At 40.7% G+C, this 18,472-nt stretch overlaps 1 protein-coding gene across 1 annotated transcript in view; it reads left to right on the forward strand.

Annotated features, from left to right (window-relative positions):
- Positions 1 to 687: 687 nt before the first annotated feature.
- The window catches only part of LOC106658003, a 32,007-nt gene continuing 14,222 nt past the window's right edge, over positions 688 to 18,472 (forward strand). Inside the window, exons 1-2 of the mRNA XM_014379771.2 lie at positions 688 to 2,264; positions 6,624 to 6,948. Coding sequence (XP_014235257.1) covers positions 6,686 to 6,948 — 263 coding nt within the window. The 5' untranslated portion in view covers positions 688 to 2,264; positions 6,624 to 6,685. The remainder of the gene's footprint in view (positions 2,265 to 6,623; positions 6,949 to 18,472) is intronic.

Below are 18,472 nucleotides of genomic sequence, written 5' to 3' on the forward strand. Positions count from 1 at the left end.
GTAATACAAGACACGGCAAAGTACCGTTATTTTAAAATATATACTATTGATTGATTGTAAGTTAGTTGATTTTCATGTGAAGATATCACTGCAAGAAAAACAGGTCGATTACTATGAGCACCTTTATGCATAGAATGCGATTGGAATTGAGAATTTGGCATGAAAACGAGTGCACGTAGTGCGCAAAGCAATAAAGATAATTACGTAATAAACGTATTATTTCGATCTGCTAAGTTAAAGGCTCGTGAGACGTTCAAGCGTAAAAATATCGCGCATGCGTCACAAAGGAAGCAACGAGACTCGAGAGGGTTAACACCACCGGCTCCAACCAGCCGACCGGTCCGACCGCCGAAGACGGGCCGACGACCACCACCCCCGTCTCCACGTGTTTCTCTCTCTCTCTCTTTCTACTCCGACTTGTTTGTCAGTACCCATATGTTATGCACAAGTAGGTATCACAGCATACAGTCGTCGAATAAAGTTAGCGGCGCGCAGCCATAACAAAGTCGAACGCAGCGCACAAAGGCAGATAGGATAGGATAGACATTTGGAATAGCAGCAGTATCGCGGCATATAGCAACGGCGGTGGCGGCGGCGGCGGCGGCAAGCGGCGGCAACTCGTGAAGCACATAGTGCACTCGGTACGTGAGTCTGGCGTGTATGTAAGCAGTATTACAAGAGCAGAACAGCTCCCCGCCGCTACTGCCAGGCCTCCTCCATGTCGTTGTGTTTGCACTGTGTACAGTATATATAGTAATATCACGAAGCCCAAGTAAACTCTCTTACACGTACAGCTCCTCGGGCAGCAGACTCTGCTCGTACTACAATACTCCGTATTTAGTCTCAGTGGTGTGTCGGTGTGCGCGGCTCTGCGCTCGTCGTCGTCGTCGTCGTCTCGCGTTTACTATATACACACACGCAAGTCGCAACACAAAGCAGCGCAGCGCAAAGCAGAGCGAGTCTCTCGCAGTATCGCTTTCGCAGCATCAGCCAGCGCAGTGCGAGGCTCGTGTTTACGCGCAGCATACAATATACATACAGCTCCTCGAGTTTACTTTTCTCTGTATTATAATTTTCACTCCGTGTGTCAGAGGCCAAGACTCGCAAGAAAATCGGCAAAATGTGTGGCTGCATGAGCATCTGCATCATCCTCATCCTCCTCATCGCTCTGGCCTGCTACTATCTCTACATAACTTACCTTATGCCCGACGACCATTCGCACAAGCCTTGATTCTTCGTACTGTAAGCGAATATTCGCTGCACCGCAGCTCCCGCCTTTCTGTTTACATCGCACGTGAATCGAGCGTATCGGACCTGCAACGTGTAACAATTGTGTATCCTTCGATTTCGTGTGCGCGTACGAATAAGCATAAATACAATTCACCGATTTCGCGAGTTTATTCGCGCAAGTGCGTCCACAGAAATGCAACAAGGAACACAGAAGTGCGTGCGTGTAAACATCCAGTCTGCCAGGTGCAACCCTCGCGGCTGTCAAAAAATTTAATACAGCCACGCGAGCAGCGCTGCGTCAACAGAATTTCGACATGTGCGAAAAAAGTGTCTGCAGCAATAACGTAACAATAAACATCAAAAGGAGTGCGTCCTGCAACAATAGCAGCTCGCAATTCACAGCTGAAATCTCGTCTTAGTTCTCAGAACATAACGCATGGCCCGCGCCGCCTGTTGCTGATGGTATTAAATTATAAAAACAAAAAAGACGCGTGCGACGAAAATCATACGGGATTTTATTTCTCGTTCGGTACACGCGCGCTGCTGTTGTTGTGCAGCTCACCGAACGAGTGTGTAAATTTGTGCACGCGCGGAAAGATTGTGTAATGAGAAAGTAGGTTAATGAATGAATGCAGAGCTGTGTAGCCAGCATTATTATAAGCTTCCAATTTAGACGAAAAAGCGCCAAAGCAGCAACAACAACAACAGTGTAGCAGACAACAACGGCGTACGGTGTCGGCGCGAGTGTGCGAAAGCGTACTATGCAGATTTCATGCGAAGATATTCAAATTGGATCGAAGAATCCGAGCGGATGGTTGGCGCCGCAGTTCTCCTTTGCGTGGGAGAGTGATCAATGGCGAAAGTGCGTGAATTAGAAATGCGCACGGGCGGCCCGTCATCGTTATCATTGGCAGCGTCATGTGACTGCAGGACGGCGACGGCGCCGGTCGCCATGCCAGCTCTCTATTTACCCAAGACCGAAGAAGCTGCGAACGAGCGACTGTTGTCCACAACGATTGGATCTTTCAAAAGAGGTCAGTGTACGATACACGTCTATGCTGCTTGCGATATAAGCATAGTAACGCATATATATATACCTACTTGCGATTACGAGTCCGAGAGGTGGTATCGCGTGCTATCTCCTAACGGTCGACGAGAGGCCGGCCGCCAGAGCTCGTCTATGTCAGCGAACGTTGCATGCATAGCGATGCGATAATGCGCGCTCGATGATTTTGAACCTTGACTCTCGTCGATGATTCCGTGGGCTCGCCTATTTGTGCAAATGTGCCGTTTAGCCAAGGCTCGGCTAAGCGAGCGTCGAGCGTCTCTCGATCGTCATCCGATCGCAAGTAATTGTTGCTTAGAATCTTGAGGAGGTCTGCCTGTACTTGCCGGTAACGAACGATGTAGGTCGAGGCTAAGCAACAACGATAAACAAAGCCTCGATGTATCGCGCGTATCATAATTCGATTTGAGATCGACCTCGCTTTGACCCAATCGCTCAATGATAATTGACATCTATAGCAACCAAATTGAGGCATCGAAATCACTCCTACCCGCATCTCGCCGAGAGATGTCAACCTATCCGATCGAGCCGGTAGTTAAACATCTCAGAATATCTTTTCCACTTGTTCCGTGTCAAAACATGCATAATTTCACCCGTAAGACGTGTTTTTTTGATTCGTCGCCTCTCTCATTCGTTCCGTGAGTGTGGCCTCATCTTTTTCGCTCGTTCAATTGGCCATTTCATCTCGCTTGTTGTGCACGCGCATTCCTTAGTCCTTGGAAACTAACAAGATAACTAGCTCCTTAAAGTGCGTACTGCCGGATTTGAAATTAATCATAAAAAAGAGTGGGTCAAGAAGCTCGCATATACATCAAAATCTCGATCGAAAACATTAGTAATCACGATTTTCGTTTGCAGTGCGCGTTACACGATCTAGTGCATGATGGGGCCTGGTGGGCTTTGTGCGATATAATTACTCATGTGCATTATGTGTGTGTGTGTATGTGTATGTACTTGATACTGCAAAGCACGTTATTAACGCTCACTCGTGCGCACGTTATTTTTGCGCGCCGTACTATACATCACGGCAATCGCGTGTGAATATACGAATTTTTCAAGTAACTCGTTACAAGGTAGTGAAGCCCGGAGAAGGACATTGTAGCGCTCACATGATAAGCAGCACGTGCATTTATATACGTGCTCCATATGCAGCTACGTGAGTACGTTCAAGAAAGTATATTGCACGCCTTGCGGTCCGCTTTGCCTATAACGAGATCTGGGCGATTTGAATTTTTAGCTTCTTGTTGGTCAGATTTTTATTTTTCTTCTGCTTGCGCTTTGCAGCATATGATTCATAACGTACCATAAACTGCAAAATTTTACAGGAGATTCGCCCGAGGCTTAACAAAAAATTTGGCGAGATTCAATCCCGTATAGATATTATTTGAAAGATACATGAACTACATCTTGTCAACTGTGATGCAATCCGAAAAAGAGTATTTATTACAAAATACTTGTTTTGAAAAGTATTAAACCTGTTTATTCATAAAACTAGAGGCGTCTAAAGTTGGCTTTGCATATGAACGATATTAAAAATTATAGACTTTTAAAGTTTGTCTATAAAATAATTGAAATCGTATAATACAGACTTAGTGCGTTTATCCTAATCGAATTTTTCACTTGGATTTAAATTGTTCGTTCCGAGCGTAAATCGCGTTTTACTATATTTTGACAATCTGTGAGCGAAATAATGAATAAAAATATTCTCAAATTTTTCACTCTTTAGCATTTCTTATAAGGTACCATTTTTCATTTTATCTAAATTAAAAAATTAAAAAGCCTCGACAGAAAAATATATTTTAGCACAGGCCTGATGGAAATTTTGGCACTAAAATTTCATGAAAATACTTTTGAAACTAATTGATCACCTTCGTTGATTAATATGCAGATTATTGTAGCATAACTGTATTGTCAGGCCTTCAAAAATTTTATTTGAGTTAATCTAATTATCATGATATTCAGAATTACCAACGAAAATCAATGAAAATCGCGTTGTTATCGTGAATTAGATTAAATCTTATATAATCGCAGTAAAGCTGGAAAAAGTGCTTTTATCCCAAAAATTTCTGTTTTCGATTCCTAAAAAGAAATACTATAATAGTACTATATATAATACCATTATAGTACTTTTCTTTTTGGCATCGAAATCAGAAATTTCTTTAAAAAATTCTAAAATAGCGAACGAGCGTAAGCGAGTGAGAATAAAGCAGCAGTATAAAATCAATATTGATCAAGAGAGAGTTTTAAATTGGTAGTTAAATTACCTGTATAAATGGATGAAGTATAATAAAACATTATTCTAACTGCTACGATCATTTGTCCTCTTTCTTTTGGAAATCCTTTTACGAATAAAAACCCAGCCCAATCTAAATGCCAAACATAGCTGCTATAGAAATGTAGTTCATGGTACGTTTTAACCATGACGTTTAACCTATGTACACACATAAGCTGATAATTACGAGAATCGTTTAACAAAACACAACAGAAGCATCTGAAAAATAAACTCTGTAGGCCTGTACAACTGCAAGTACATGTGCTATGGTAGCCGAGTTTTTTCGGTCGATGGAAAAAGTTCGAAGCTGTAAAACTCAACGATTGGATCGTCTAAAAGTCATTAACAGGTTAACAACGGAAGAATTGTTATGGCGCGTGCACCCACTATATAGTATGAAAATAAAAAACAAAAAATCCAGGAGTAGCGTACTATACGGTGCAGCTCCGTACGAGCTATCGTATCGTTGAACCGTTAATTTGCCAAAGAAAGCGAAGAGAGCTTACCGTTGCAAATGGGTCGCGCATAGAACGCAATAGTTTGAGATTACGAAGGACATTTTGGCGAATGCAACACGATTATACAATATTATAAATTTATTCCAGAAGTGCGTAATTTCGTCGGCTAATTGTCATTCATTGCATTCAATTTTATCTCTCGCTGCGCCTATGACCAAGTTCTTTCTTTTGAATCGAGGAACCTACTTGCAGCTCGTTATACTTTTACACTCGCCTGCGAAGAAGATGTAGTTTAATAGGCATAAGTACATGTAATATACGCTTGATGGACAAATTGCTCAGTGTATAATAAAACGAGAACTCGGATGGGCTCTTGGCTGCACGCATGTGTTCGAAAATAAGTAAACAATTTTATTCGAGTCTGCAGATACGCATTTTCCATTTTGATTCCTCATATTACGGTATTAATTGAAAATGCGACAATTATTATCATTGCAACTTTTTTGTTGTTGAAAAACTCATTCGTCCCGATGCTCATTTTACGAGTGAATTCTATACTTGAGACGTTAAAAAATGTTCTCTAAACGTCGAGGATATTTTTTCACGCGCACAACTTTCTATTTACGTCAACGCGTATACTTATTTGTCATGGAGAATAAAAAAAGAATTTTTTACCTCCTTCATGTTCGGCTTGCTCAAATTAAAATTCCACATAAATTGTACATGTCGTTCCTATAACAATTTACTAGCGAGTTGAGGCGCTTAATAAATCAATAAAAATAACTTTAATAGTCCAGTTTCAATGAACAAAGTATTTTTCCTTATAAAACTTACATCGCTCGCCTGCATTGCTTTTGTATGTATATTTGGTGCTGCCGATCAAGTTAACAAACGTGGTTTGAAAACCCAGGCGTATTAATAGTCAATGTTATCCAAGATCAAACTGCGATGCTTCGCATGTATGCGTGTGACTTTATTATGAATATGCATACACAAGAGTGCACGATCGATCTTTGCTTTCAAAGTCTTTTAATTGTTCCAAAGATATATTTTAAACATTTCCATGGCGTGTAGAGCCTCATATTATGTATTTCGCTCACACCCACGATCCAACTGCCGCTAACAGTACAATAATTCACTGATTTTGTCGGTAGCTGCTGCTTAAAGATTTCTCGATCGTTTGATTATGCGTGAAAATATTTTCCTTCGGTGTATATGATGTATATGATTAAGCTGTCGAAAGAAAAAAAGCAACGCAAAAACAGGCCCGTAAAAAGTGAAAGTGAAAGCTAGTTTACCCTTAACTCGTTATAACGACGCTGTACCTTTATGTTCACTGGATAATTTTGCCACAGAACCTAGATCGATTTTTCGTCGTTATACTATTGTCTTCAATACATATTTGAACAATTGAATATTGAATATAATGGCTGCTGAATAAGTATATGAGGCTTTCACCGTTATTATTTTTCCATGAAAAATATGAGTTTTATCTGCGATCTATACATTATAGTTTTGTTCTTGTCAATAATGATTCGTCGAAGACTATTTACTTGTGAATTTCATTGAATTAATGATTGTATTTTTTTATTTACAGAAACAATCCTAGTCAAGAGAGCTGATCAGTAGTTACAGATTGAGCCTAGTTAGTAGGTAGTCATGGGCAATACGCGCTCTAGACCAATATCGACTTCGACACAGCCGATCGCTGACCTTACCGATGATAATGCAATGGGTGTCGGCACGCAAAAGCCGCTTTGCCTGCTGCAACTGCTGCGCCGCTCATGGCGACTCATCCTTAGCCCGCCTCTGAGCAAAAGACGGGCATCATCCACGGAGGTGGTTAAAGACGAAAGGGATAACTCGAGATGCAGTCTCTGCAAAGACTGCGATCATCATCAGCAGGAACTCTTATTCGACAGGTAAGCTCGGTGTGATCTGTTTTACCGACTGTTGATTTCTCGAGGATATCGGTATGAACGGAAAATCGGTATGCTGCGCACGTATTATTTTCTCGTCTACTGAGTAAGATAATGGCAATTTTATCGGCTTCTAGATGATAATACTGAGTGCAGAGACTATAAGGCTCGCTCCTGACTAGATCGGTATTCATATATACATAGTATAATTGTACTTTTGGTCGGATGGTCGTATTTATTGAACAAATATTTTAACTAATTCTAAAAATTAGTTTTTTTAGTTATACATAACAGGTCTTCCTCTTGTGGACGTACATCACCAAATAATTATGAAATGTCCATAAACTATAAAAATAATATTTAAATGTTATTTATTTAAAATTTAAGTCGCTATCAAGCAAGTTATATACAACTATGATTAGAACGATTTCTAAAGTTTAAATTTTTTATTGTCGCTGATCGTATGCTTTTTAAAAAGATTTTGATTTGCAACTGTGTAGTACTTGTTGAGGATAGCTTTCCTTTCAAGAGGTCTTGCGCATTTACTATTTGGACACTTGTCAACCGGCGAACGACTGTGATCAACAATAACATAACTTTCAATATCATTTTTTTAACACTGCGTGCGCGAAACACGGGTTTTCTAACCTTAAAGCGTCAGAAAACCCTAGTTTCTCGCAAGCAGAGTTAAAAAATATCGTTTGCAACTAGTCCGCGAGGAAGTTGACTCACCCAGGAGTCTTTGCACCCTCGCTACGCTCGGGTGAAAACAACTCCTGGATGAGTCAACTGTTTCGCGCACTTGTTACAAAATATACTATTTCAGCACACTTTTTATCATAGCTACAATAGTAAGCTTTTTTTAGAATATAAAGCAACAATTTTTTTAGTAAGTAATTGTGTTTCTGCCTTGTCACTGATTTTCGTTTCACTACTGGCTTCTGCTTTCTTTCTAAGGCGCAATACTTTTCAAACGTTTGATATTCACGACTATGAGACTTTTCAGTGTGATTTTCTAGTTTATCTGTCCGCCCGAAAAGCTTTCTCCAGCTTTTATACTCACATTTATGGAAACTTATAAGTTTTTTGTGAGCAACATTTTCATGTATTTTGCATTGTTACTTCGAGATAATAATTGTGGGTAGAATTGACACTTGATAGTTTTTCTAACGTTATTTGGATATTTTTTATACATATTGATGAGGATTAACTTCACATGCAAGTTAAAAGTTTGATGTCTATCAAATATAATCAATTATATAATCAATTATAATCATATTTCTTTAGATATTCTAGAATTTCCAGAAATCATTCATAGGCTTAGAATGAAATGGGTAAATTCATTATTTAATACTAATAACGCTACAACAGAAGCGTTTTATTATACTTTGAAAAATTCTCCACCGATCTTGCTGATTAAATTTGCGGATAGAATACAAAGAAAAATTGTTTTCTCTTGAGCACGTGTAATAAGCACGTCAATAAGTAGCTGTAAGGCTCTTGCCCTCTGTGGATTTATCGTTACTCGCGTTCGAACTTATATATAGCTTTCATACGAGATGGCCCGTTACGAATCATAAAGTATCAATGAGGCAAGCGATGCAGTGGAGGTCGGCGAGTCACTCGGGCTCGATGTATCGATAAACGACACGTTACAATGCAAAGCTAATATACCAAGGCAACGTTCAATCGCGTCGGTTTACATTTAATGCGCTTGTGTTACAGGAGACGAGCTTCGATTTGCTTTACGGCGAAGAGAACACAATATACCGTAAGCTATCGCGCCGCGTCTGTAAATATCATGCCTCTATTGTCTCTCTCACTCGAAGCTTGCAACGCTCTAATGTGTGTAATAAGTGAAGACGGCTTAAGGGCGGGTAAGCTTTGAAGAATATCGAACTATTGGCAAAACGATGACTATGTGGCCAGATATGGAGTGAAATGATTTTCGAGACTCAAAAGCGAGTAAGAAACAGGTAAAAACTAAATTTGCATCGGTATGATCGAATAAGAGTCCGATGAGGAATAGCTCGGTCTTTGACTGCATCAGTAGCTCATGGAGCTCGTGCAGCCGCAGCGATGCGTATCGGAGAGCAGTGCGCGGTGCACAATAGTTATATACACACATGGCCGCGTGCGCAGCTCGAGCCGCGGCACTGCACGTCGAGCGTACAGGTGTCTCGAGGTAGTAACTAGCGTTGTATATGTGCACACGCTGCTGTATAGAGTGCAGCGCAGCAGGCACTATAAAAAGAGGGAAGAGATCGGCGGGCGCGTACGGTATATCTGGCGGAGAGCAGCCGTTGAGGCACCTCTCGCGGAGCTCTCCTTCGGCCGTCGCTACGTGCGGAGAAGAGCCAGTCAGTCGCGCGACCGGCGTGCTCACAGCCGCAAGCACGCCAACATATATACTCATACATACTGTTTGCGTTATTTTGCAAAACACATTTGCTCCGAAGCATAGCTCGGCGATAAAATTCTTCTTTCATACATTTTTTCCCGTCTTTCTGGTGTCGGAGTGCGTGAACAAAAAGTGCAACGTTCAACTCGGCTATTTTGTCAAAAAAAAAAAAAAAAAAAACAAAAAAAAAAAANAAAAAAAAAAAAAAAAAAAAAAAAAAACAAACAAACAAAAAAAAAAAGTCGATGATGCCCTGCAGCTTATTGAGATAACATTACTTGTCGCATAGACTTGCGGACATAATAGCGACAAATATGTGGGCGTGAAATGATAAACGCGCCGAGGCACAGATTTCAGTTTTTCCTGTGCTCCACGCGCCAACATTGCCTGTTTGTTTTTTGTTGCACATCTAGAGGTGCAGCAGCAAAGCATATGAACGCGAAACGAGAAGATCGTAACTATTCTGGGCGGCCCGTTGTTGCATCGACGTTCATGTCAAGACTAGTGTTGCTGACGTTGTTGTTGCTGCAGCGGTAGATTCACACGTGAAATCCAGGTATGCCTATATAGGAATCCCAAATTGTCGTTTCTTTCTATGATAATGCCACACGCATACAATAAGAAAGTCGAGAAAAATTTCTTTCTAAGCTGCTTAAGGTGTTGACGACGATGACGACTATACTGGAACGTAGTTGAGCGAGTGAAATTGTCGTTAAAGCTTATGCGTACACATACACACACAAGTTGTGCCGTTTTTTTGCGCTCGTCCTACGCGATTTCAGAGTAGTGCGCATGTTTCCAGAGACTAATTTGTGTGTAAGCCCGATTGAAATCGGTATGCGGCGCGTACGCCGCGATATCCAGGTTCTGTTGTTTCTCTTATATGCTCGCATGCGCTTTGATGCTTCTTCGACGTGTCCAATTAAAGACGAGAAATTTTACCAACTCGCAGCTCTAATTAGACGGAAAATCGAGTGGCGGAAATTAAAACACATGAATGTTTAAAGCTAACTTTTCTCTCTCTTTCGTGACTGATCGAAGTAATAATCCCCCTTGCGTAAGTTGCAGTAGGAGATAAATCTTCGGATATGCATAAATAGGAAGTCGGTTGTATATGTGTATGCGAAAACGAGCGAAAAAGCGAGAAGAAAAAATACAGCAAGTATTCACGGTAAGACGCAACTACGAGAAGTAAATATACGCATCGTTGAGAAGCCATTGATCTCCGGAAACGTGAGTTTGCTTACTATCTAAACCCTTTTTTCATAACATTCACGCACACATTCTTATATTTCAAATAAAATGTACATGTGTTGTTGTATACTGGTTATATTATGTATACTGAGTTAGTGCGCATTCGTCCATTTTATGGGAAACAGGAGCGCTTATTTGTACAAGTTACTCTAGCCAGACCGGAAAAGAAGAAAAGTGCGCAGAAAATAGAGAATCAGAGAGGAAGATGCATTTTTGCTGCAAGGGTTTGCTTTTAAATGTACCCACGAACATAAGTGGAGTGCGAAGCCTTATTGGAATTTCGTGCATACGAGCTGGAATCCGCAGGCATGAATACACGCGTTTCTTTTGCTCGATTCCATCGATTATAAATTCAGACTACGATTCAGCGTCCTCGCGACGAGTCAACAATGATGCGAGGTATTTTTCTTAGATACTGAATGATTTGATTTCTTTATTTGAACGGAATGCGAGGATCAACCCCATGTGGCCCAGATAAAGATAAAATATATTGAAGTACTTACAGACTAAGGTTTACAGAGTAGTAATGAAAAAAAAAACAAAGAAAAACAGCATAGTAAAAGCAAGTGACAGGACAGTAATATCTAATACACTGGGTAATGAATGTGTACCGTATTATGATTCCGTATAGGATATTAATGAAAATAAAAAAAATAATCCACGGAAACAGCATATTTGTAATACGATACATGCGTTTCTCGTAAGTACATGTATGCGGAAGAAATAGAAATTACACATTATTTCGCGCAGACGCACTTTATACATATGGGCGACTCGATGCAGGGAAATTGCATAAATGAATTTATGATTTCAAAAATGCCCGCAATGCAACGAATTAAATCAAATCTTCGAATCACTGACAGGAATATTTGTATATATACGCGCGCGTATGAGCAATGAAAACAAACTAGTTACTTAAAACAATACAGAGAAGCTCGAGTACGAAGCGATATCAGATAGACATTATTTCTCATCCGAAAGAAAATGTCTATCGTATACATTTGTATTCATGCATAGAGTCGATATATACCATACGCACTTTGCTGTACAGATCATCAGAGAAAAGTCTCATGGCTCATCTTATCATCTTATTCATGCTACGCATTAAAAGTCATCGCGTGTCGGAGCAATTACCTCAATTATACACGCGAAGTAACAGTTTCGTATGGCGCAGTCTGTATATATATATGAACTCGAACCTTTTCCCCATCTGGCGCGAAACATACATTGTGCATTCTCTAATGACACTTATATGTACGGTATATGCGCGATAAATGCGAAGCAGCATATGCATCATATGGATCGACTCGATGCATTGTTTTCTGCTCTTATCTTGCTTTTTTGTTGTTCGAAATAATGTACGAATCTACATCGGCGCGAGGCTCTCACCATCGTCAGCACGCAGTTATGCTTTATATGTCTGATCGAGTGCTCGATCCTCGCTGAGCAGCTTAGACAAGAGATTTCGAGAAAACATGTTTATTATTCGAAATATTCAGAATGAACACTTACAGATTTCAAATTTTATTCGTCCTCTGTGATCCGAATTTTATAACGCTTACACAGGTACATAAAACTGCGAATGCTATACAATATCTGTTGTGCCAGAAAAATCGTCAGCTGAAATCGGATTTCTCACTAGTCTTCTTCACATGCTGCTTCCCCCTTTAAGTGTCGTATTAAATGTGTGTGTATGTATGTACTTATTCACGTACACAACAGCCAAGCCTGCGTGGGACTAATATTATTTCCGTTGAGAATCTAGACTTCTCCGTTCAAAGTACGAACAACAAGTTGCAGCTTTTTTCCTCTCATACAGGTTCGTATTGTAATGTAGTACTTTTGCTCGCGTCTTCATTTATAATTCGACTTATTATTGCGTTGCCAAAGAGTTATTAAATTGTTTGCTGCGCTTTGTGTTGCTTTGACGGCTTAGTAAGAGAGCTCAATGTATATTTTGCATTTTTCCTTCTTTTATGCACGCGCAGTATATAATACGAGCGCAGTAAAGCGTCATTTTCTCGTCGTTTCAAATACTCGCAAATTCGACGAGGTAAGCTTTTGCAACACCCTCGATTTGGTTGTAAAAATGATTAAGTCGGGATTAAAAGAACCACAAACTCAGCCTTTCATATGATCAAATGAGATTTGCTCATTTTTTTGGCTCTAGATCTGCTGCAGCGCGAACGTGTTACAGAAGGATGTTGGAACATCCTTCAAATCTGCAGGTAAATTCTCATTATTAATTTGTGTGAAAAGTAGTTCGACTTTTACCGAGCCAGTGATTATAACTTCCTAATCTATACTTTCGTCAAACGCAGTATGTTATATACTTGTATATGCAAACGCATCTGAAGTTGGCTAAAACATTTTAATATTCGTGAAGTAGCAAAAAAAATGTGACCACTAGGGGAAAAACTAGTTTTATCTGAAACCAGTTACATTTTTAGTTTCTTTACACAGCCTTCATGGCTGTGTATACGTATCGATGTGCATTAAAAATCGTACGCGTCGTTCGTTGAAATTCACTCACAAGGTGGAACTCGTTCTTCCGCGTGTCATACCGAAAAACAGATAACCGCCGAAGCTCAATGGTGAAATGGCTGAAATTAAGACGAGCGACGCAAAACTTGTGCATGCAGAGGCGTGTGACACGGTATACAAAGAATAAATGCACGCGACACTGCGTCAATTTCAGCTTTACGGAGTCGAGTAGAGAGGCTCTCTCGCGTGTATACGTAGAGGAGTAAAAGTGAAAATCGGGCGGGAAAGATTAAAAAAAGTGCTTCAATTTCACTCGGCAGAGTTACTACGGCGTCGTTATACGAGCGAAAAATTAAAGTAGATCAGTGTATAATGTATCGCGCACTGCACGTATACACGCGTTGCACACTCGCGGATGGAGCTGAAAAAAATGAAATGCACAGAGAGAATTGCTCGAGTCAATAAGAGCAGCAGGAGCGATACCGAAGGATTCGGAAGATGATTTTCTCTTTCTGGGTAAAAGCAAGCCGAGTTAATCAAGCGGAAAGCTTTCAAGAGACCTTGATTGGGACATGTATGCACTAAACTTGTATCGTTTCTATTTTACCGAAGCGAGCAGACGAGAATCAGTTCGTTTCCCGATGTATATCCAACGGCGTGTAATCGCCCAACTAAAATCCAGTCGCGACCCGTTATCTCATTTCGCTAGACACACACACACATATATATGTATAAAATTTGTGCGCTGGGGCGCGCGTGAAGAAAACAACAACGATATCCATCCCTCGTTATAATCTTTACACGCGCGAGGGCAACGTTTACAAGTCGAATCACTCCACACACATACATGCACATAAAAGATCGATGTAATCTGTTAACACGCCAAGCGTGAGATAGGTCGTGATCAGGGATCATTTCTTAATTGCGGATAAAATGCAATCGGCTCTTGGGTCCAATTATTTGGCGCCATCGGCTATCCGTTTGCGCTCCAAAGGGATGTGTCAAGGATATTCAAAATGCGACAAGGACTTTTCGATCTATTAGTTCTCCATGTTTAAATATAAATACGGTTTCTCGCGATCTTGCGCTCAAGCGTACGTTCGATCGAATTAATTTTTTTTTCAAACCATATAGAAAATCAGACTCGGTAATAAGACTGGAAATGATTAAAAAAGCTTGTAGGACGATCGAAAACGAGCGCGGACTGGAGTGTTGTGTTCTCGGCCTCTATTATTTTCATTGATTCGCCTATACCCGTTTTATCTGATATGGCCTTTACGTGCATACAAATTCTTCTGAAACAATGTCATCTTGCATGCCGATCTTTCCACGCTAAATTGTGCGTTTTTGGTTTCAAAATGATTTGTATTGCGCCCTTAAATAAACCAAGGAACGGCGATTTTTTGCTGCACATAAGAAATCCGAAGGATTTCTTACCATCAAAATATCTTTTTAATGGAATGCAGACCTCGTGGCTATCTATTATAATTTATATAGATGTATATTATGCAGGTAGTGCCAACTAAATAGTATGGCATTCCACGTCTTAGCTACTGGTTTCTCCTTAATAATATAACACCTCACTCTTCATTGCACTTGGCATACAAGCGTCTGTGCCGTCTTTATGTTATAATGCCGAAATCGCGCGTTATGATTTATGCGTGAATGTGTGAGTGACAATATCCTTTCCCGTATTGCATGAGCCTTTCAGGTAGACCCCGCACGTGCGGATCGGATCCACAAAGCCAAAGAGACATACGTAACCGACGAGGTACGTGGGGGGTAAGATTCTAGGTTACAATGTAAGCACATGTATGAAGTTGTCAATGAGAGCACATAATGTGTGTGTGTGTGTGTGTGTGCGTGTACATACCGCGCGTGACAAGAGGTCGTATCGGCAAAGGGCTTGACTAATTAGCGCTCCAGGAAGGCGACAATTAAAAAACGAGCCGAAGCGCTAGCTCAAAAACAACGCCTCGTCTATATGATATAATTAGTAATTAATTCGATTTACGACTAGACAATTAAATTATCCGATTTTGGATTGAATTATCGCGACACGCGCGAGCCGAGCCTTCGCCGTCGAAACGATAATTCGTGCTGCAATTGCAGAAAGTCGTACAGTCGCGAAACGCAGCAGACTCAATCGAATCGTTGCTCTATATCGTAAATACATTATAAAGAAAGTACACAAGAGAAATTATCAGCTAGTGTAAAGGATTTTTTTGTTGGAAATTGCAATCGGCCGTATCGTTGCCGATCTCGTCCGCGCTCGCTGCCTGCGTTAAAAGCTACTTTATACCTGAGCAACGTTCTATATGCGTGCACAGAGATACCTGCGCCTCGAGTTAAAGAGCATATCGCGAGCTTCCTAGAGCAGCCGCATCGTCGTCATCATCATCCGTTACGCTTCGTCCTTGCATCACATATACACACCATCATGCGTCTGTGTATACATTTACAGTGGACTGCGCAGTGTAAAACTCGTTTTCTCGCTCAACTGCTGCTGCTGCACGAGAGAGAGAGAGAGAGAGAGAGAGAGAGATTTATTAAGTATATCGCTTCCGTCGTCGCGCGAGTCGCGATCATAGCTGCTACACCACGTATGCGTAACATAACTGTATATCCGTGTGCTACGTATATAAAGTCGCGCATATCCATGTGGTTTTCCCTCTTGTCGCTTCTGCAGCTTCTTTCTTAGCTACGATCGAGCGCGACAATTGCGCCATAGGAAAGTTTAACGGAACGTTGCACTAGCTTTGCTTTTGTCTTGGCATTTGCGGGCGTCGCGCAGGTGTACGCAGCGCGTGCGAATAAATTATGATCGATAGGCAGTCGCGATAAAGGTCAAAAATTAGCTCTAATCAATGCCGCTAATGAATAAACGAACGAGAATTTCATTGTGCCGGCGTCGCTTGTAAAATCACGACTTGGAGCCGTTTATCGCAGCTGCCGCTGCCGATATCGAACTTGCTGCACAGCCGATTAGACCTGCACACTTTATCTCGCTATAATGTATAAGCTGTATGTGCGCAGTTCCGTCGACTATTTATAAACATACAAAGTTATGCTACAAGCAAACAATCGAGTCATTCGCGCCGCGATCGTTAATTTAAATGTATAATTATTATCGCGCCTACGTCGACGCTCGTGTGCTTGGAAAATGAGCCAGAGTTCAAAAAAGATCGTCTGTGTACGTATAAAAACGTCTATAACGTGGCAATTCACATCGCTTTAGGTGGCCATTTTTACCATTGCTTATGCGTGTGCTATCGTTCAAGTTTATGGCATAGTTGAACAAAAAAAGTCCAGCGCAGAAGTGATCACCGTGGCGCAAAATGCGCTCCGAGCTGCATTTTCCTCGCCCGTGCGTATGAACCGTACACGATAAAGCCTTACGTCTGAGAGGAGCAATCGTTTACCCAGATACAAGGTCGTTGGCCCCAATGGCCCGGAAAATTGCTTCTGAGCCGACGGTTTCAGAGAACGTGCGGCCGGCCTGCGCCTGCATTTTTTTGCTCTAAAAAAAGCATAGCTATGACGGCAAAAATGTTTCCACTATTTCAAAAATACCGTGTCATTTTTAACAGAGAAGATCAACAAACTTTAACCCCGATATCGCTCGTCACAACACTATACCCATAAACATTTGAAAAAATTAAATCACTTGTTAATGTCGACCAGATTTTTATACTTACAATAGTTTTCATTGTGTTCGGTACTACTCGAAGAAACCTGTATAGTAAAAGGTTTTATATTTCTCAATGAAAGACATTTTTAAAGTTAGAGTAAAATTGACTATAAATTTTTTCTGTACAACTTTTTTTTGAAATTATTAGAAACATAATAAAAATTTCGATAACACATAGTAAATTTTCCACTGACCTCAAGTAATTAATACTTTTATTAAAAAATGTATTACTTTTTACCATGTATATTCTAAAGATTTTTTTAAACAGTACATCTGTATTATAGTATTAAAAATCTCGAAACGCAGTCCATTTTCCCTCTGAGTTTATCACGCAAATTCTCAAAGTGAATAATAATGTAATGAACATCGAGTAAAGAAATAAAAACAATCGATTAGTACATTTGTTTTACCTCAATTGTGATATCAAAAAATTTATTGGAGCTTTTCAAATTGGCATATATTGTGTAAATAGTGATACCCTTTTGACGCAATGCAACGGGCAAGCTTTCCGGGGGTAACTAAGAATATTAAAAAATTTGCAAATTTCCATTCAGATTATTCGTACATTTTTTCGCTGTCGAGTGAGTTTTTTCTCGCTTTTCTGGGCACAGTGCACCGACGCATATCAGGAATGCGGTATACACGCGGTGTATTAGCGTGGTGCACCTCCGACATGCAACATCCTCCTTCGATTTTAGTATTTAAATTGCAAACAACAGAAATGAGCGAATGCATACATATGTATACTTCCACTATCTGTATATATATAGGTGAAGCAAGGGAGTTGGAAAGAAAGAGGCACGAAAGCCTATGGTAATGAGACTGACTGTATACTCGAATGAGAGCCTCTTCGCGTTTATGTATGCGTATGCATGTACGTGCTCACACATACACAACGTTCGTAACTCACTTGTATGCGTCGTAGAACTGCGTTTTTTTTCCTTCGAAGAAACGACTTATACTTTCCAAGTGCACCGGCACGCATACCCAAGTCGGTGTTATACGCTTGTGTGAGAAAAAATGTTGTCGCAATTTTTGTGCGTGTCGCTGTCAAGGTATGCAGCGTTGATTGTCAAGGTTTGCATTCGCGCGACTCGCCGCGAGGACTCTGCCAAAGCAGCCCGCGCGCAAACGCAAAAAAGACCAACGAATTGTCCAACTGGAACGACGGCTGATCGTTATCCTCGATCCTTCGCTCAGATATGTATGTATCAGTAAAAAAAAAAACTGTTGCGTTGTATGTGCGTAGGTGTGGGAGTCGTTCGAGCAAAGTAAAAGAAACGCAATGAGCGGTACAAAGACGCGTGCGCACCGCACGTAATCTAATGGGAGCAATGAGCGCTGCTCTAATATCATAACCGCTGGCGCGTGCTTTTGCGGTTGCACGAGAGGTTTAGCTACCATCGCAACAACACCGACCTTTTATTTCCATCGTAAATCTTGAACTGTATACGTACGATTTCTCGGACTTTTAATGTTGATCGATCGCGGTTAGCGTTGATGGTTAACGTCTTTTTCTCTTTATTATTCTCTCCTTTCTTCTCCTCGCTTCAATCAATAAAAATTAAGAATGTGTATGGCTTATTATATCGACTTATCCAAAAACATTTGACGCTTATAATGCATCATCAGTGTGTTGTGAGCGTGTGCAATGCAATTGAAATGATTTAAAAGACAAAGACGAGCAAATCTACTGA

The sequence above is a fragment of the Trichogramma pretiosum genome, unplaced genomic scaffold (assembly GCF_000599845.2).
Source record: "Trichogramma pretiosum strain Unisexual culture from Peru unplaced genomic scaffold, Tpre_2.0 scaffold6, whole genome shotgun sequence".
In the NCBI taxonomy this organism is placed as follows: domain Eukaryota; kingdom Metazoa; phylum Arthropoda; class Insecta; order Hymenoptera; family Trichogrammatidae; genus Trichogramma; species Trichogramma pretiosum.